Genomic DNA, 20,674 nt, shown 5'->3' with positions numbered 1-20,674 from the left:
CAGCATCCAGCCTCTTTACATCTATTCCTCACCTGGAGTAAAAGGAAAAGGGTAGGCCCTCACTTTCATCCTCCCACTTCAACTACTGAGAAGCTCTGTACTGTCTGTGCTGCTCAGAAATATGTTCTGCAAGCTTTGACAGTGGACATTAGAAAGGGATGGATATGAGCAAACATGCTCTGAATGTCATCCAATGCCCTAAGCAACATTAGTTTCTTTTTTTTCCAGTATGATGGCATTTTTAATTACAGTACTTGCCTCTTCAAGAACAGGAGCAATCATAAAGGCAGGTCCCCAAAGGAAGGCAGTATCTATTCCATGAGTCTCCTGATCAGAGGTAAATCTGTTTTGAAAGTGAAATACACAATGTTAATTCATAGTCATTTGAATTTGCCAAATATTTTCATATTACTCACTGTGACAAGAAATCTGCTTCCTCAAAGTATCCTTCAACACAGCCAAATATTTTTCCTGATTGAGGGAATGCCAAAAGACGGACAGAGATTCAGATATTTTAGTAGTACCTACAATCTCAGAGCAGATAGAACTCTCACAAAATGATGAAGCTGATTTCTTTTCAGAATACCAACAGTGGGGAAACAGTTCTGTTCAGTGGGCTGAGATTTCATTGTGGGAGCCAATGAGCAGGATAGGGGCCAGGCCCAGGAGAGGGAATGCAGAGGAAAAACACTGTGCTCTAGGATCTAAAGCATTTGTGAAAATCCTTGGATTTGGCCTCCCACACCGTTCACAGACTTACATTTGAAATTGTTCACAAGACAAACACAGAGCAACGCTCATACATATTGTACTTTTTAGTTGCCTCTCCTGAATGGATGAAAAACCTGTGGAATTCAGTCCATTTTACTCAATGCACTAAAACTGTTCTGGATTCTGACCATGTTCTCTAGAAAGCTCACAGTCCCGTTTGCTTGGCATCACCTGCCTTCTCTTTGGAAGAGATCTCTATTAGAGATCTCATTAGCTGTGCATCAGCTAATGAAAATATTAAATAGCACCTGGCAAAGAAGAGAGATCCTTCCCAACTCAGGAACCTCCTTTCATCCAGCACAAAAACCTTGACAATTTAAATAGGTCTTCCATCATCTGTAAGTCTCTTCCTGAGGAAATAATTAATGGATCCTAGTTCTTATAAGAATGTTACATGGACAAAAAATCCATATTTCAAATCCTCCAAAAATCAAGGTACCTTGTACCTCCCGACTTCTGCTACTCCTCTGCCCTTTGCCCCTCCAACAGCTGGCTTGTCACAGATGGCAACTGGTCTGGTTTGCATGCATTTTTGACAAATTCACACTGGCTATTGCATATTTACATATTATTCTCTAAGGACGTATAAACTCCTTGTTTAAAAATTCCTTGACTCTGTTTCATGGACTTTGCAGCTGCCCCTGTCTAAAGCCAGGCCTCTGTTGAACACTGGCTGGAGCAGAGTGGCTCAGTGTCAGTGCCCTGCTCTGGCACCCTGCCTGCCCAGGGCAAAGGCACACACTGCACCCAGCCCAGGCTTACAGAAATTTCCCCAAATAAGTGAAGATAACTTGGCAATAAAAAGACACCTCTTGAGTGCTCAGATTACTAAAATATTGCAAACTTAGGGGAGTACATGGAACTTAAAATGTTCTTGAAGGCATACCTTGGGCTCTGCTTGAAAGAAATCTCAATTTGTTCACAGTTGCTTTTTCTGTCCAGAATAGTGGCTCTTTTGGACACCCTAATCTTGGTCATTATTGTATTTTGACATAATACGTTGCAAATGTTTACGGCAGATTATGGTTTTTGATAAATTACCTTGTCCTAAAGTTTTTGAAATATAAATCTGAGTTTTTCTTGTCTTCTCAATAGGTTCTCTGTATTTTCAATTTCACTGTAATAAAATTGCAATAGTAATAAAATCTATTTTGTTGTGGGAGATTGCAGGACAAAAATCTGATTTAGAAATTATGAAAAAAGAAGACTCAATTGTATTTGTACATGGAAACAAGCTTCTCACTTTTTAACTCAGCACAATTTTCTCTTGCAATTATAGCAACCACTAGCACAAATTCAGCGAACAAATGAACTTTCCTATTTTGAGAATATAAGCCATTAAAGCATGCTGTCATCTAAGAAAGGTATTTAATTCCATCTACTCTTTCCTCTGGTTAGATGCTGGCCTCTTTTCTGTCATATTTCCCCCCTGGTTAGCCATTAAACACAACTTTCCCTTCCACTAATGGATTGCCACCTCACGGTCTTTTTTGGACACCTGAGATATCGACACCTCTGCTTTACAGAGCAAAAGCCTCCAAAGCATCAAATGCACTTAAAAGAATCTACTGGGATGTTGTTCCTGTTTGTCACTTGAAACGAGCCCCTAAATGTTCAAAATGGAATGAAATGTCCACATGAAATAGCTCTTGCTTGGAGACTCCCTGCCTGGGTACAGTTGTTTTCATGGTGAGGACTCTGAACTTGTAAGAACTTCACCTGAAAAATTAATGCAGGAGTTTTTTAGTTTTCCTTTGTGTTTTTTACAAGAAAGAGGCAAGGCTGATATAAGCTTCCATCATCCATACACTGAAAATTCTGTTTCAGTTCTCTTTCTCAAAACTCCACATTTCTCCTCTTGTTAGCATCTGGGTCACTTTCTCTACCTGGGCAGACCCACTACCAAACTGCTTAGTATTAGTTAGAAATAGTAAGAAATACACACTTAGTAATAACAGTGAATAACCAGTGAATAGTAACCAGAATTAACTAGCAGTAGTAAGAAACACTTCTAAGCCATTTTAGGTTCTAGCTACGGCAACATTAGCACTAGGGTGTCAGATGGGGCACTGGGAAAGGAAACAAGTTTGTGTTATCTCCTGATGCCTACCCTATATGAGAGGTTTTATTTCCTAGTAATACCACTCTGGTCCTGCTGACTAAGCTCCCATCAGTGTCTGTAGTTAACCTCTCAGCTCAGTTTCACCTGACAGAAGCCTCTGCTGGTACATCCAAGACCACACTACAACTCTAATCGAAGCAAATTTGGAAATTTGCCAATGTGGATATGGCCCACTTAGAGTACAGGTATGCCGGTAATGGTCAGAAAGCCAGCTTTAATGACACTAAAGTAATTCTGTATTAGCAGAGATTAGCTAATATTAATGCCAAAATTAACTTGGGCATTTCCAATATTAACACAAATCACATTAAGCAAAAATAGACCTAAAATAAATAGTTTAAATAGCATACAGCCAATTTTAAGTTATGAGCACCTATAAAATTCTCACTAATTCTATCCAGTAAAATGGCATTGTTAAATAGGAAGAAGAGGGATACTATTTTTAAAATTTATCAGTTAACCATTATGCTGAGTAAACAAAACAGATTTTGTGCATATCATTTCCACACCTGAATGGTCTGCACTTAAGATTAACCTCAGTTTAATTTGCAAAAAAGGCCTTACCCTTTAACCAGAATGTTTTTAACCTAAAGGGGAAAAAAGAACATTAAACAGTCTATGACATAGCCTGCACCAATGGAATGAAATTGTGTCAGAGCTTCAGGCTTTCTTATGTATTGTTCGCACTCCCTTTGCCCAAGTCTTTGCATAAAGCATTCTGAAGTAGAAAATTAACCAAAAGCAGGTAAAAAACAAATTAAAAGATGAGGATGGGGAAACTAAACTTCAGCTGCATTTCTGCTTCTTCCAAAAAGAAAAAATTAGTTGTTCCAAAAATCTGAGTTTAATTTTCAAAGGGGCTTTTCAGTCTGCATTTATTAATCTCAGTTTTGCACCTGCTTCTACACTCAAACATCTCTATCTCTGTTTTCTCTGTGCAATTTGTGGACACAGATGTGGGTTTCATAGATACCATGCAGATGCAAGTGCTAAATTGGAAAAAACCCAAATATTATGGATCATTGGACTCTCTGTATGAGGTCTTTTAGCATTCTGGATCAGAATACAGATTTCACTCATTTCATTCAAATATAGAAAACACAGGTATGCGACTCTCAGTTTTGAAATAAAAAAGATCTATATATATCCCTAAGACTAAAAATTTCAGAATTCTTCTTTCTTGTCTTTTTCTACCCACTGGAAACAAATACGGGTTATATATTAATGGAAATTAATTTCATATATTAAGAGTTATCTTTGTGCATATAACTTGATTGATTTAACTATTCAACTGTTCTTTTAAAAGAGAGCATGCAATAATACTGTGATTATTCTCCTAAGGATATCAACCAATACATACATAAGAGCTCAACTACTTTGTGAGCAAATGACAATAAAAAAGAGACTCCCAACTCACTCGTGCATCAGTGACCGCACCACCGTGCCTCCGTGAACGTGAGACTCGTAGAACAGGGTGTATAAGTATGGCAGCAGGGAGTATCTGATCCGAAGAGTAGCACGAGATATCTTGGCAAAAGCATCTCCAAACACGGCTGGGTCTTGTTCCTGTTGAGGAAAAGCTTAGATTTGTACTGAGCTTTGAAACAAACTCAGCAGAGAAGCCGTGTGCAATGTAAGGAGAGCTGTGGCTGGCACTGGCTGCTACAGAAGTGAGTGTTTAAATAAGAAAAAGCACTCATTTCTAAACTGCAAGATATATTAAGAACAACATCCATTATTCCCAAACTAAAATTTGTATAAAATTCTGAACTTGAAAAATTCCAGTGAGTTCAAAAAGACCAGGCCCCACCACAATATATGTGAGCCCTCTCCAGCCACCTCTAACCTCGTGAGGAGAGGGAAGCTGGGGCTCCATGCCTGTGCTCAGGAACAGACACCCTGCATCTAGAAATTAGTATTTCCTGGAGATGCAAGCCCTTTCAGACACAGGAAAAAAGGAAGACTGATAATCTGCATAAAAGTCAAAAAAGTCAAATGCATAAGTTCATTGGTCATGAATACAAAGGCAAGTCTACTTAAAAGAGTAAATTCATAACCCTGCTGAAGCCAACAGGTGTTACCAAAGTCACTGTGTGTGGTACAGAAAACATTTCATCCATTCAGGAAAGTCGACTTCTCCTGTGGGCCCCATTTTAGGATGCCCTGACAGACAGTACACGCACACATCAGCAGTGCCCCTCAGCTCCTCACTGCCAGCGAGCTCCCCTGTGAGACAGGGCATGCCCTGGGTCCCACCACCAGGAGGGCAGGTTGGAGGGCTGGAGCAGTCTGTCTGTACTCATTGGCTGGCTTTGGTCTTACTCCAACACAACCTCGACTCTCTTCACTCGGCAGGCAGAGCACGCACCCAAGAGCAGTGCTGATATGGGAGAGTTATATCTCCTTTAATTCCTCCTGTCAACCTTTCCAGTGCTAAACAGTCAGCTTATGAATCACATGGCTCCCTTGCTCCTTCATGAAATCTTTCCAGAGCACTCAATTTTCTCATTAAAGCTGAAGACTATATGATGAAATCCAAGGATAATGAAACACAAAAGTAACAGAAGTAACAAAGCTTTTTATATTATCTAGTGCTTTTCAGACAAGAAAAATATTAATTAAACTGTTTGAAATACCCAATGAATTAGGCAAAGTGGGTATTTAAGATTTTATTTTAACACTAACCTAATGTTAATTAAATACAATATTTAAGTAAAATTTCACCATTATTATGTTTATGTCAGAATTACTCACTAAGAATACTCCCTGCTGGCTCTGAGCTCCAGAGCATCTATCTATTATTTCAAAAATGGCACTATATTTTTACCAGTGTTCTGACACTGTACAAACACTGCTTACTTTCACAAAAAATCCCAGTCAGACTTCTTAGATGATGCTGAGTCACGCAAAATGCCTGTTCATTTCTTTCCCTGAACATGATATTTCAAATGGATTTAAGTAATCCAATAAAACAAAATATATCTCTGATTTGCAGCACCCATCATATAGACCCATTGCTCTCTTCTTGTTTATTGAATTGTACATATGAGATTGATATCCACTCACCCAGGTCAGACTGTTTGCATGCTCAAAGGGCCAAGAAACTACATACATACATACATACATACATACATACATACATACATACATACATATATATATACACACACCTCTAACTTAAGTGGAGAGGCAAATAGAAAATGTTTCACAACAGCTAATACCTCACAGACATTTGTTCTCCTACAAAGAAATACCTCAGGGATCTACAGCCTAATACCTGACCCTCTCAATGATAGTACTATAGTTTATTATTCCTGCATTTGCCCAGTTGCTGAACATTCATCATACTTTCATGTAGAGACAAATGTCTTCCTGGGAGTGTAAATGTTGCAGCATTTTGATGATGCAACTTCAAAGAAACTTAAGGTTAGCAAATAACCTGAGTTCCAGCATTGCACAGATCAGTTTACAGAAGGAAAAAACCCAAACATTTATTGAACAAGCAGAACCATTTCATCACAGTTGCAGATAGACACAGAATAATTACAAAGGCTGCAAGACCTTCAAACTTCTTAGCTAAAAATTACCTGATACTTCTTTCTGTTTGCAACAAGTCTTTAAATGAGTTTTGATGAAACCAGGGCATGTATCTGGACTAAGGCTGCACTTTTTCATTCATCTCATGGGCTCATTAGCCTTTTCTGGTCTTGGTTGTCTCTTGGCTGATAATGATGTCACTGGCGCCTCTCCTTGGAATTGTCACATGTTTGTAACTTGCTTTTAAACAGCAAAGATGGTGTATAATGATCTCTCTCCCCTCCCTGCAATACTTACTATAATTACAGAAGTATTAAAAGAGAAGTTGTAGCAATCAACGGAGTAGGAAGATACAATGACCCTCACTGGCTCTTAAATAAAACCTGGGCTTCAGCAGGTAAAAGATGAAACAGATGAATTTTACCAACAGTGTGAGAAGACCAGCATTTCTATGTTATCTTTACATTATGGATGGGAAAAATTTACATTTCACTGTAATTCCTGCCCTCGGTGCAGCACTCTTTTTCACCCACTGTTCCAGTTTACCCAAGAATGGCAGGTTAATTCTGTAGAAAGTAATACTAATCACTGTCCACACAACTGTAACCATAGGCTACAGCTTTATGTAACTTTGTTTACTTACGCTGTTTCCCTCTGCATTGTGATTTCTGGAAAATGGATAGAAAGAGCCAAGCTGCATCCAGCGCAGGCAGAGTTCGTAGGTAGTGTTGTAGTTAAACCCACAGATATCAGCACCAATCTAAGGAAAAATAAAATTGTGTTTGTGAGTCTGACTGAGGCCCAAAAATGAGAGACTACAGAAATTTGCTAATAAAAATAATTTTTGGAAAGAGATCTCTGTTTCTAATTACTTTATAAGAATGCTCTGTAATGATCCAATTTTTCAGTGACTGAAGTTTGTACTGTCTCCTAGAGCACTAAGTTCACTGTGGAAGATCTGCCTGTATTTCAATAATTCTACAAATTCTCCATCCCAACTTGCAAACCCAGAAATTTATGAAGGGGCCCTAATCATAGAATACATAATACAAAGAGATTGGTTTTGCATGGCACACAATAAGTCAGTCCAAATCTTGCAGTGCTGTTTTTGTTTCCCTTCAGCAGCCAAGACTGACATTTAGCCTTTTAATCTGCAGTTCCTTAGGCTGTGGAGGCTGTTACTGCTGGCCTCCTCAAGCGGCTTGTTTCAGAAAGCATTTGAGTTAATTTGAAGCGATATTGTGTCTAAGCCAGCACCTGCCTAGAGGACACCAGACTTACATAGGGAATGCCAAAGAGGTTGAATTCCAGGATTCCAATGACGGAGCGGCGCAGATCCTTCCACCGTGAGAAGTTGTCACCGAGCCAGTGAGCGCTGTGCTTCCCACTGCCAACAAACGTGGACCGACTCAAGACAAATGCCCTCTTTCCAGTTGCCTGCTGGACAACACTGCAAAGAAATGCAACAAGATCATCAAAAACAAGAACAGCAATCAAAACATCTTATTATCAACCTGAGTGTTCAGGCACAATTTTATCTGACAAAGTATTATTCATGAAAAAATTATTACTCCCTACTCACATGAAAATGTGGCTGCAAAACTGCAAATAAAAGGAAGATTTACACAGTGACCAACCAACCAAACAAACAAACCTCTCTGATTCACTAAACAACTTGTCTCATGTATTTTCAATCTTCCTAAATAATAATTTGTGTTTAATTTATTCTCAGCACTGTCTCAAAATGAAAATTCTATACTAGTGTATTTAATTAAGTGTCCAATGAGTTCCTAAAAACCAATATAATAGGTATTTTTTTAAACACAGGATTTATTTAGAGATTTGTGTTGGTAAATAAATATCCAATACCCAGGAATTAAAAACATTAAAAACCCAACAAAATACAAAAACAAAACAAAACCAAAACAAAACCAAACAAAAACACAAACAAAAAACCCCACACAAAAATACCAAAATTATATATAAACATCTTATAAAAAATAAATACTCAAAATAGAAAACAAACCTGTTTGTTTTGAAAACAAACAAATCATTCAAAATGCCACCCCAACCTTGTAGTATTTTCTCTGGTTTCCTGTCTTTTTTGATTCATGAGGTTTCATTACAGAATTAGCAGTATGAATTTAATTAATTCATATGATTGATAATAAATTTTTCAATAAACTATCAAAAAGATAATGAATTTATCTTTGCTTTTTGAAAATAATTTTGCTGCATCACCAGAAAATCAAGGAATTTTCCTTACTAACAAATCCATTACAAAACTCCTCTTTGCATTTAAGTATAAACTGCAGTATTTTATATTGCAGGAACTCAGCTTCAGCTCTGCTTTAATACTATTTGGGCAACACAATTTAGATTCTCTGGGAAATTCTAGCATGAAATATTAATCATGTTGTTCACCATCTACTTCCTTCTCCCTTTTCTCAATGAGATTTCATCAAGAGTTCTTTCACCCGGATTCATAATGGCCCAGTGTTTGCTCTTGTGTCTGTAATGGCACAGAGACTTAAAGTGCTTCAGCACTTGTTTCTGAAGCAAAAAACCCCAACAGCTTTCATGGAAGGCTGAATGCATTAACCTTAGGGGCCATATGCAGCAAGAGCTGCAATTCTTGAACAGTGAGGGTCCTTCTGGTTCTGGTCCGCAGGTGCACTGTTGGGCCAATAATTGCACAAGACTTGGTGTGCTTTGTATAAATGTTACTTTGGAGCCTTTCACGGATGTCTTGAGCAGGAGTGCTCTCCTCTGGCTGTCTTTGGCTCCATTTGCAAATACAGGTGCCAATGAGGGCAATATCAGATCAACTCAGCTATGATCCAGAGCTGCATAAACAATTTGTAACAAGTAATTTATTGAATAATTTCAGTCTTTTGCAAACCACTGCAGAACAGGTCCTAATACTGTCAAATGCATTTGTTCATTTAAATTATTTACAGAATATCATGTGCAAATAACTCCTGGCATTAAGCTATGCACAAACTGATTGCTGCTAGTTCATGTATTAACATTCAAACCATTTGACATAGGCCAGATGACCCACTTCCTATTCTCTGTCTGCCTTAGAATAACTCTTAGAATTGGGGGGATTTTTAATATGATTATGAAGTTGTCATTCATTTTCATCCAATATCCTGCAATTGATGCTGGGTGCTAAATATTCCTGTCAGTAATTTAATTTAATATATTCTGCAGAATATGACTGCAGAAAGGATATACAACCAGCCTTGAAAAGAAATGTATTTGAGAAACCCAAATGAATATGTATAAAAAATACTTCACCAAAGTTTTCCAGCTTTGCAGCAAAGTCAACCTCTACATATACTTTTGGTGGTCTTGTCCACACTTGGACAAGCAAAATAAGTTTGTTGGGAGGATCTCTTCAAAGACTGGGGAATAGGAGCCCATAAACCATGGTAAGAAGTCCAGGGTTCGAGACCTTCCTGTTCTTTCTCTCAAAAGCAGAACCGTGCTTCAGCCAGGCCTGTAAGAGCTGGCAAATTACTTCAGGTTTTTCCCAGGGCTTCCCTTGCCCTGGACTTGGCATATAAAAAACACCAGAATTAGGCTCGCTTAACCATGTCCTCTGGATGCTATCAGAATCCAGGTTCTGAAAATGAGTGCTAAATGCTAAAGCAGGCCACACATAGACCCCTGCTTTGGCTCTTCCATTGTGGTAATAAATTTCCCAGTGTTTTAGCTCAATCCCTGCTGGAAAAGGCATGATTTGCCATTTCATTTATTCCAACAGCTAGCTTTCCACAGCAACAGTCTGCCTGCATAAGCTGGTTTTGAGTGCTTCCCAGCTGCAAAATGAGTTTTACAGTAGCTGACAGCAACTGTGCTGCAATGCACCCCTGACCTCCTGAACCAACAGAGCCCTAAGCCAATTTGCAAAACACTGCCTGCCAGGAACCAGAGGCAGCTCCAGAAGCAGCCAGGGGATCTGTACAGTTTGGATTCTCCAATGACAGTGACAGAAACTCCTCTACCACAATAGCGAAGGGACAGATAAATAGCCCTGACATCACACAAGGCTGCTTCTGCTGCAAACGCTCGTGAGAAGCTCTAACAGAGCACAGGAGCATCTTCTTCTAGATATACAAAAGCAGCAGCTGAAAAGTTTGACCCTACACTTATATCCTGATTTAGCTGAGAAAAGTAAAATTAGAAAGGATCCTGTTCCTTGTTCCAAGGTTCTCCTTTCTTGAAACTTCTTACTAAATGGCAAACAATAAAATGAAACATGGGTCTGTTTCTTATCAAATACTATTACAGATTTTCCAGGTAACATCAGTGGCTTTTTAAATGCATTTTAATCACCTGAAATCTGATAAGAAATATTTAGAAAACTCACTTGAAAGTTGGTTCTGTCTGTGCCCAGCCAAAGAGAGAGTGTGTGTTGTAATGGTCTCCAAGGTAAGTCTTGGAGTCAGGACACAGTGTCTTTTCCGCCAGGGAACGATCAGAGATTCCTGAGAATGATACAAACCACTGTAAAATCATATACCATATCACAATTCAATCTCTTCACATTTCTACACATTTAGGGGTGAAAACACCAAAACATTTGGGAAGAGGAAATGCTGAAGTACTGGACCTGCACTGATTAGAGGTTAGCACATAGCCACAAATACTTGCTTGCAGACAGGCATGCGTCCTTGGAGAGAGGAGAGGACTGAGTAAACACTCATAATTGATTTCAAGTTCTATATCCAATAATTCAAAACATCTGTACAGGTATCATGTATTCAGTAAGTAACAGAAAGAAAATTTCTGCTATGCTGAATTAAGAATATATTATTTTACACAATGACAAATTTTAGTTAACTGCAAAAATATTGTTTCCTGGTCTTTGGTCCCGTATCAAAAAGCTGCTGGCAAAGCCCATTTGGTGCAAAAAATTTTCCATCCTCTTCAGGTAACCACCATGAAAATGCCACATGAAGTTCAACAGGAATTGGGCAGGACAGATGTTTATACATTTGTTGGGGGTTAGGTTTCTTTCCTTTTGTTCCTATTAGGGAATTTTCTCCAGCTGCAAGGAAACATTAATGACTGGGTACTTAAAAAAACAAAAGGAGCAATCAAGCTCAGGGGAGGGGGGCGTCTCCTTGCACTTCTCTTATCTGGGAGCTTCTCTCTGAGGGGCAGAGACACCGGGAGAATCGGGTGTAAAGGTAAAGGACGGGGCTGGAGCAGCTGCGCGCTTTCTCTCGCTCTGTGTCTCTCTAGCGCTCTCTCGGCTTTGGAGGAGGACGGGAGCCGGGCCGCCACTGCCCCACCCTTATGGCTTCTCTGGCACTGCTCTGAGCTTTTGCTGCACTGTAGCCCCGCACCCCCTGCCTGCCGAGATGTCCTGCTGTCCCAGCTTGCTGCTCCCGAGAGTCCTGCTGGGGCACGGCGATCGGCTGCCCCAGGGTTTGTGAAGCACAGCCTCTCCTCCCTCTGAGCCGCCATTGCCCCCTGCTCCCCGAGCCCGCGCCACAGCGCCCCCTGCAGCCGCGGGGGAATCATCGCACCCGCCCTGCCCGCCGGGAGCCCCCAGCGCCCCTGGCGGCTGTGAGCAGAACTGCACCGAAGGGGAAAGCGCCTGCGGCCAAGCGGGGATCGCTGGGTTTGTGGTGCTGTTAATGCTGTGGTTGGTGTTTGCTTGCTTTATTATACCTACCAGTAAAACACTGTTATTCCTATTCTCATATCTTTGCCTGAGAGCCCCTTAATTTCAAAATTATAACAATTCAGAGGGAAAGGGTTTACATTTTCCATTCCAAGGGAGGCTCCTGCCTTCCTTAGCAAACATCTCTCTTCCAAACTGAGACATTATATTTATTTTTAGAGATGGAGTTGCAAATCTTATAAAATTCTCTCAAAATAAAAAAGAATATGAATCCTCAAAAATTCTTTTTTTTTAAATGCTTAATTAGGTGCATGCACTACTGTAAATATTTCTCCATTAACGAGCAATCTCCCTGCCTAATCACACTTCCTGTATGGTCGCAGTTCATTATCACAATTTCTCTGTACCTGAAACCCCATTAGCCTCTCAGCCCTGCTGTGCCACTACAGCTACAATCCTTGTGTTTGGATCTTTAGACACAAAGGCACCAGTGTGGGTGATTTACGTCAGAAATAATTTATAGACAATTTCCAAGTAGCTTTGACCGATACGTCTTTGAAGAAGACACTGAGTTTCTGATGAAAGTCACACTTAATGTCCCAGTGGTTCTTGATTATTAGCCCCATAAATTTAAGGTGGGATAGGAGAGAAAATGCTACCACATGAATCACAGGTTCATGCTTTATTCTTATTCTGAGTATTTTGCATACTGCCTCAGTAATACTGATTATTTTACAATTGCGTATTAATCTTCAATATAAAGTGTTTTATAGAAAATTGATTTGAAGGACATCTGGCTTTAGAAGTTCAAACCATGGTTAGGTGTAATCATGGCTATAAAACTTAGAGAAGGAGGTTGAAGGCTACACTGACAAAAAAGCCTGAGGCTCGGAGATTGGGACTTGCACAGGAGAAATCACCAAAGACAACAGTGAGCTCCCAAAACTCTGCTAAACCCAGGAAGGTCCTAATGTCTTACTGGACCAAACAGCTTAGGTCACCTCTCACACCTACATTAAGTCAAGGGTGTGGACAGCTAAGAACATGCACCTATTCTATAAAGTGAAATAGAAAAGAAAGCCCTTAACACTGGTTCAAAATAGATCCTCTGCATGCTGGGATGTAATGCCGGGGGCTCCTGGCTGCAGAAGGGAGACCAGTACCAGGGAAGTCTCCAGGGAAGACCTTAGAGCAGCCTTGTGGTACCTAAATGGGACCTACAAGAAACCTGCAGGGGGACTTTTTAAAAGGGCATGGAGTGATAGGACAGAGGGTAATGGTTTCAAGAGAATAGGTTCATATTATATACAAGGAAGAAATTCTTTCCTGTGAGGGTGGTGAAACACTGAAACAGACAGTCCAGATACCCCATGCCTGGAAGTGTTCAAGGCCAGGATGGATAGGGTTTTGAGAAACCTGGTCTGGTGTCCCTGTCCATGGTAGCGGGGCTGAAGCAAGATGGTTTTGAAGGTCCATTCTAACACAAACCTGTCTATGATTCCATGATATCATTCTAACACTGTGAGTCACAAGCAGAAGCAGGGGCATATGTGCATGAGTCAGTCAGAGAAACTGGGCTCAAAACACTTCAGTATCTCTCAGTGTCCTCGCACGTCCTGTAGGCCTCTAGGTCTGAGTCCCTTCTAGTGGCTCTGACTTCAATGCTAACCTTCACAAAGCTCAGCTGCATGGCCCAGAAGCCACTGCATGGGTTCACTCTCAGTCCTTAATTTGGGATGTAAAAGGAGCTCTGCTCTTCTGGCCAGTTTACCCAGTCTCTCACATCTTCTTTGTAGCTCTGAAGGCTGACAAAAAATAATGCTAATTTAAGGCAAAGGTGGAAATTCTCATCAGTTCTTGGGCTTTGGTCAAGACCCACAGGGTCAGTATGGAATGCTTACCCCACAAAGAGAGCAAACACCAAAATCATCATTAAAATCTCTGCTTCTGCTTTCAAAATTTTACAATCTCTAATATTTTAATGCTTTTGTTATGTTTAAGTTTCTCTTACATTCAAAGTTAAAAAAAATAAATTGCAAATTAATAAAGAAAATTTAGAATTGTCATGAGAGTACAAAAGCCTGAAGGGAGAAAGGAGATATTTCCAATACTCCACTGCCAATACTCTAATTTTCATGTATCAGCTTCCTGTTGCATATTAACATTGTTCAGGCAGCTGGGCTTTCTGGGGAAATGTTGGCTGGATTAACTGCCACGCCACTGGCAATAATCACAGGTACTCATGGCTTCCTGGGGAAGAATGAGCATATCATTAACTCAGGTACTGGAAGAGATTTTCCCATTCCTGTAAGTCTCCCATAGGCTTAGACATTTTAACATTTATTTTTAGCCCTTTTCTAGTAACACAGTGAAAATTTATTTCCTAAGAGAAAGGAAATGTATTAAACTAAGGCACCAGGGAGATGCTATGTCCCTTGTCATAGTTTGTGAGAAGGCAGAGACTGCCCATCTCTGAGACTAGCAGTGGCAGGACAGAAGGGTCACTCCCTCCATAAGTCCATAGCTGAGTTACAGTATATAGGTTTCTTGCCCTTTTTCTGATGTGAACCAGTTGCTCTGAGAATGGCAAGAAAGGAAATTTTTCTAGTCCTGTTATGAGGCAGAACCTTGGACAGAGGAAACTGATGGTTTTTGATACTCCATCAAAGCTGAGCCACTGGAGTCTTGAACAAATACATAACTGAACATACAAAACAGGCAGGGAAAGATGGAAAATGAGAGAATGGATTTTTTTTTTCCCCTAAAATATAGCCTATCCAGGTTGAAAACCAAACAAACAAGAAAACCAAAGAAACAAAAACCAATGAAATTATAATATTAATCTTACTATAACGTATCTAATTATAAAATTAAAATATAATAATAAATAATTCATGAAACTTAAATTACACTATTTTACTTACTAGGAGTGTAAGGAGGGTTATTGATTTCATTATCAGCACATCCAGGATACTGGCCTCTCATGAAATTGGATGGTTCATTCATATCCTTTAATAGAGAGTAAGACATGAAAATCTTCGTTTTCTTTTTTTTTAAAGAAGGGGTGGGGGAGGGTAGATATAATGAGACATACAATCCAGATCCCATCGTAGTCAAGGACATCCTTAAACTCCAGACACAACTGGGTCCACCATTCCACTGTCCTGGGGTTGGTATAGTCAGGAAACACAGAATCTCCAGGAGGCCAGGCCTAGGGGTTACAAATGTAAATCTTGGCTATTTTTTCATTTCTATTACACTGCTGCTTTATTGTTTTGAAGCAGCACTAGACAAAATGCATCACAAAATTAAAAAACCAACCCGCCCAACAGCAGGAGTCACGCCATCAGAGTTGTTGATCCACACTCCCATTTCCTGGCCGAGTTCATAAGGTCTGTAAGTGCCTGGCTCCTCATCCTTGGTTATGAAAGGGTCCTGAAAACAGCAATCACACTTCCTTTATTGAAATCCCAGAGGTAAAATTACTCTTCTATTTGTATATTTTAGAGAAATTTGGATTATGTTCTTAATGCTGATTGCAAAAATATTGGAAGAAAACACATTAAAATTTAATAAAGAGTTGAGAGCACATAATAATCTAGAAAAAGTCATTAAGGATATGTCATGAGTATTTCTTGTGCAAGGCAAAAGCAATGTGAATTTACTAAATAACCTCATATTTATTTTTTATGAGACTTTCTATGTTCAAATTATTTTAGAGGCACTAGATTTTACTCCCTCCCTCCCCCCCCACCCCCACCAAGGTCTCTGCTGTGGCTGGGTGCTACACTGGGCTTTTCCACACTTGAGCACCTCTGGGTTTCCTCCAAGGCAATCCTTATTCCAGCTGCCTCAGCATCAACAGCTCAGTGCTAGAATAACTAAAATTTTTCAAGGGGCTTGAAGTTGGGCACATCCAGCCTCAAAAGGGCCCTGTTAGCCCTCCATTCCAAACCACCTTTGCTCTCCCCAGGCACCAAGACCACAGCATTTTACACCCCACAGCTTGTCCTTCCTGCCCCTTTCCACTGCTTGGGATGGTCACCACCTCCCACTGCTGCCACTGATATTGACACCAGCAACTTCTCTGCCTCAGGATGACCACCAGTAGCCACCAAGCTCATCCAAAGCAAGCCTGATCAGCTCTTGGCGATGCTAGAGGCCCACCCATCATGCTGGAAAGTAAAAAGTTAGGAATAATTTGAAATGCTGGTGAATGAAAAGGTACTCTGCAACTCTGCTCAGCAGTCAGCTGCAACCAAAAGGTGGTAAGTGCACTTTGCAATACATCCGTAATTGGAAGCAACTATCTGCTTTGTGTTTTTTAGAACAGATAAACACTGCAGCCATTTTAGAAGGGAATTCTTCACTTTCTCCTTAGAAAATCTTACTTCCTCGGGTTCTGCTTTAGGCAAAACCTTTCAGTTATGAAACACGATGGAGAAAAACATCATTGAAACAATTCTTCCTCTCAGTTATAGCTTGTGCAATAATTTAAGTGAACTTTAATCAAAATATGATAGAAGTCTAACTAATAAATGTCTTAAGAAGAAAAAAATATCAGACCCTAAATGGTTAAGTTGCTTTAAAGGCTTGTTTTAAATATCACTTAAATACCTAAATTAATTGCCTGATTTACTTGAGAGCCCTCTGATAACTATAGCCCTGGTGAGGGAAGTATATTCTTCCATGCCTCAACAACAAAAGCTACTTTAAGTGCAAAATTCTGTTTAACTTCATCTACTCTAGTGTCACCTGCATAAGGACTATTAGTGTCCATTACATTTTTAACTTGTTCAACAGTCCAACTTTGCAAAAAATAAAACTGTCCATCTGCAATAATTATCTTATAATTGTGGTAAAGATGTCTCTCAAGGGACTTGAAGGCTAGAAGAAGTCAGCTTAATTAGCTACTCCTAATCCAAATTTATGGTTTCCTTCAGCTGAAAGGTTGTTCCAGTGCATAAATCTAATACATTATGCAGGTTTATTATTGCCCTAAAGAAAACAAAACCTCTCAGTACATGCACGGGTTGTTTGTGGTGAAGAAGTTTCATGCCTCTTAAATCTTCACTCATCTTTTTAGCATTTTGGGGAGGAAGTGTTGAGCATCCTTAACTCCAGCTGACTGCCTAAAGACCTGGGAGCACCCAGCATGAACCCAAATTGATGCACTTCCACCTGTGACCCCACCCCAAACATATATTTTGATGCACATCTATAAAAACTCTGGAAATTTTTGCCTCTAAAGCTCACACAATTGGACTTAAAAATGTAAAGATATTGAGCATTATTTTGAATCATGAGCATGTTGTTCATGAGCAGAGAGAAGTGCCGAAGGGCTGCACTTAGAGGCTCCAGTAACGGAGCCATGCTGCTCTCAAGGTGATCACAGAGAGCTCTCAGCATTGGGTGCGAGCATGGGGAACAGAACTCCTGCTGGTACGGCAGCAGCCACCCCAGTGATGCTGGCACGACTGAGTTCAGGGTCCCATCCTCAGGCAGGCTGCCAGGATCTGCACTTTGCTCGTGACCAAAGCGGTCTGAGATGAGGTAGATGGAACCCATTCCCCAAATCCATTTACTGGAAGTCTTCCGTGACACTAACTGACTACAGTCAGAGCCCAATTCCTGAAATCATCATGAGGGAGGCAACAACCTGCTATATTTGGGGACCTCACCCATTACTGTCACTACCCAAAGGGAATCTAAATAGAAAATTCTTTCAGTATCCAACTGGATTACACTTGCCTTGATTGCATCCAGCTTGGCTTCACTATCACTTGGGAATGCAACCACTACTCCAGCTTTCAACTCAGGTTAGGGGAATACTTTATATCACTAAAGAATGCTAACAGATAGATTTTGACAGAGATGTCAGCAACTGTAATAAAGTGAAAATAGAAAACTTCAGAACCAGTGCAACCTATATTTCTCATTAACTTTTGAACAATGAAGGACAGACCGGCTCAGCTTTTGTTCTTTTTTCACAAGCTTGGCTAAAGAACTAAAGCAGAAGACAGGCCTTAGTTGCAGGTTAGTGGAAGAATAATTTGCATTAGTTCATTGTATAAATTAGGAGTTGCTATGTTCCGTGCATCTGTCTAATAGCTGAATTTATATAGCAACACCTCCCTGCACTGCTGCAGAATGTGCCACCTGAGAAACTGAAAGGACTTTAAAAATGTGCTTGACGTTAAATTCACGTGGAAGAAGATAATGTAGCTCACCCACTAAAGCATGACTGCTTCCCTGTAGCTTCATACCCAGTAGCAAGTGCAGAACAACTGGAGACATTGCAACATTGTTGAAGAAGAGATGACGACCATGTATTTACAGAAAGGCAAGAGTTCATAGGAAGAGTTACCCCAAACTCCTGGTATTTCGCTCCTACATAAATGTTTTACAAACTGTTTTGAGATAAGCCAATAAATAGATATGTGGTATTTAATGTTACAACTCTAAGAAATTAGATAATTTTTAGAGCAGTATTGTGGTTACAGAGAGTCTAAACTGCCTAACTGTTAGAAAGAGCAATCAGTCCTGATAGCAATGATTCTGTGCTCGCTACTGCTTAGTTATTTACAATGATGTATCCAGTTAATTTGGGTCTATTTTTGTCTTAAAGTTTCTCTCCATCAAAGTGACTTAACCTGTTACTATTTAAACGCTGTGCCTTGAACCTTCACTGATGAAAACTGATTTCATTGCTGCACCCCTGAGCTTCTCAGAATGGAACCTCCAGGGGAAGGTATCTTTAGGGACAAATTGCTAGCAAGCAGCATTCACTGTACAGACTGCTGTTTCCATTATCAATATGCAATTGATCACTTGGGTTGCATGGTTTTGTTTGAGGGTCCTAGTAGTAAATGGAATTATAGTACACCAAATAAAAGATTAGGCAAATAATAAAAGGTGCTTTCAAAGAAACTATCAAAAAACTCCCAATTGAAAAGGAAACACTGATACAGCTATCTGTGGTGCTGACTAGTCCATCATCCTCAGCCTTATTTTAAACTTCACAACAAACTGTGAGAAAAAATAATAAGGACAGGAGGGAAGCACTTCTGCCTTTATCAATTTTACAAGATAATGTGATTTTTAGAGGAGGAAACTGCAGTAGCTTGTGCTTATCTTGACTCCAGATACAGCAGCACAAGTGAAAGAGCAACTGTACCACAATTCAGGACTCTGCTGTTCAGTCCCCCTCTCCACAAGCCTTTGACAGGACCCCCAGGGCAAGAAGAGGAACATAGCCCTTATTTTAAAAGGACTGAATTGACTTGGGGTCCAAACATTAGTGACCTGTTGGATTAACTGAATGCTGGTCTCCTTAGAAGCATGAGCCATCAATATAATTGTTGGTAAATGTGTTTGTTTAGCCTAGCAGAGAAATGGTGAGGGAGAATACACTTATTTGAATCAGTGTATCAAAAAAGAAAATAGAAGGGTAAGAGACTGGCAGTTGGAGATAAGGACAGTAGTACCCAAATGAAAGGTAGAAAACAGATTATAAAGCCACAGTTACAGCAAAGTCCTGAGAGGAACTCTGAGGGATTGTCTCCTTTACCCTCTGGCTGTGGGTCAGCTCAGCCTGAGCCATGCTTGATGCATCTGCTGGACCTGTTCACAGCACCCACCTGGGGAGGGACCCTGGCCCCAGCAGCTGTCTGTTGCACAGCTCACCTTACAGACATGCAAACCCTAATGTTTGCCTTGAATTCATCCTGCTGCAATTTAAAGTGCTTTTCTTCTTATCCTGTCCCCAGTAGTTATGGGCAACAAATTGCAGAGAACTCTGGAGAGTGCAGCCCTCCTACTGCTAAGCTGCTGGGGGACCCTGGAGAGCAAGATCTTGTGAATTTATCAATGCATTTAATTTAATTTCTTAATTTATTTTCATCTTTACCTAAATTTCAGTTAAATTGGTCTCCAGTTTCCTTGCCACCATTGGTGCTCACTTAGCTATTGTGACAGAGTCATTTTGGCATAAGGACATGTATGGGCAAGTGTTGAAGAGAAACAGCAAGTTTTGTTGGAAAAAAATTACTGGGGAAGATGGAAAACTCCAATTTTCAAGTGTACCCAAATTAATTAATTTGGCTATATGTCAGTATTGGTTAGAGGTTCAACATACATTTTCCACAAATGTGCATACAAGTAGTCATCCCTCGCATTAATTTAGATAAAAAGTAAGTACAAGGAAACATGAATTGTAGCTAGTAGCTTCCAGAGTGATTAGGAATAGATTTTTTCCACTATTCAGCTATTTTTGTATGTGTATTAAATTAATTTGTTCATTTCAGGGAAAGAATTGCATGAAAGCAATCCTATGTCAACTCAGAGGCAAAATTTCTCATGACTGAGTGGGGAAAAAGTGACAGAGAATTAATGTTTTGGTATCAAGGTGATACTGGTACAGAGATATCAAATAAAGACAACAATTTTAAAAATTAAATCTGTGAGAAATTTTTCTTCAGCTCTTCTCAACATATGAGAAAATGGAAAATCTGCTACATTAGTATACATGTGTTAGCACCTAAGTACTGCTATGAAAACAATGCTGTGAATAGTTCTTATAAACAGAGAAATAATTAGCAACA

At 39.9% G+C, this 20,674-nt stretch overlaps 1 protein-coding gene across 1 annotated transcript in view; it reads right to left on the bottom strand.

Moving 5' to 3' along the window:
- Positions 1-198: 198 nt before the first annotated feature.
- Positions 199-20,674, bottom strand: part of LOC120751883 (sucrase-isomaltase, intestinal-like) — a 45,911-nt gene continuing 25,435 nt past the window's right edge. The window contains exons 10-17 of the mRNA XM_040062373.2: positions 15,393-15,506; positions 15,166-15,282; positions 14,996-15,080; positions 10,809-10,926; positions 7,712-7,880; positions 7,074-7,190; positions 4,311-4,459; positions 199-343 (exon numbers count right to left, since the gene is read on the bottom strand). Coding sequence (XP_039918307.2) covers positions 199-343; positions 4,311-4,459; positions 7,074-7,190; positions 7,712-7,880; positions 10,809-10,926; positions 14,996-15,080; positions 15,166-15,282; positions 15,393-15,506 — 1,014 coding nt within the window. The remainder of the gene's footprint in view (positions 344-4,310; positions 4,460-7,073; positions 7,191-7,711; positions 7,881-10,808; positions 10,927-14,995; positions 15,081-15,165; positions 15,283-15,392; positions 15,507-20,674) is intronic.

This window comes from Hirundo rustica, chromosome 4, assembly GCF_015227805.2.
Source record: "Hirundo rustica isolate bHirRus1 chromosome 4, bHirRus1.pri.v3, whole genome shotgun sequence".
NCBI lineage: Eukaryota > Metazoa > Chordata > Aves > Passeriformes > Hirundinidae > Hirundo > Hirundo rustica.
The sequence above is the reverse complement of the archived record's forward strand: the minus strand, read 5'-3'. Positions and strand labels throughout refer to the sequence as shown.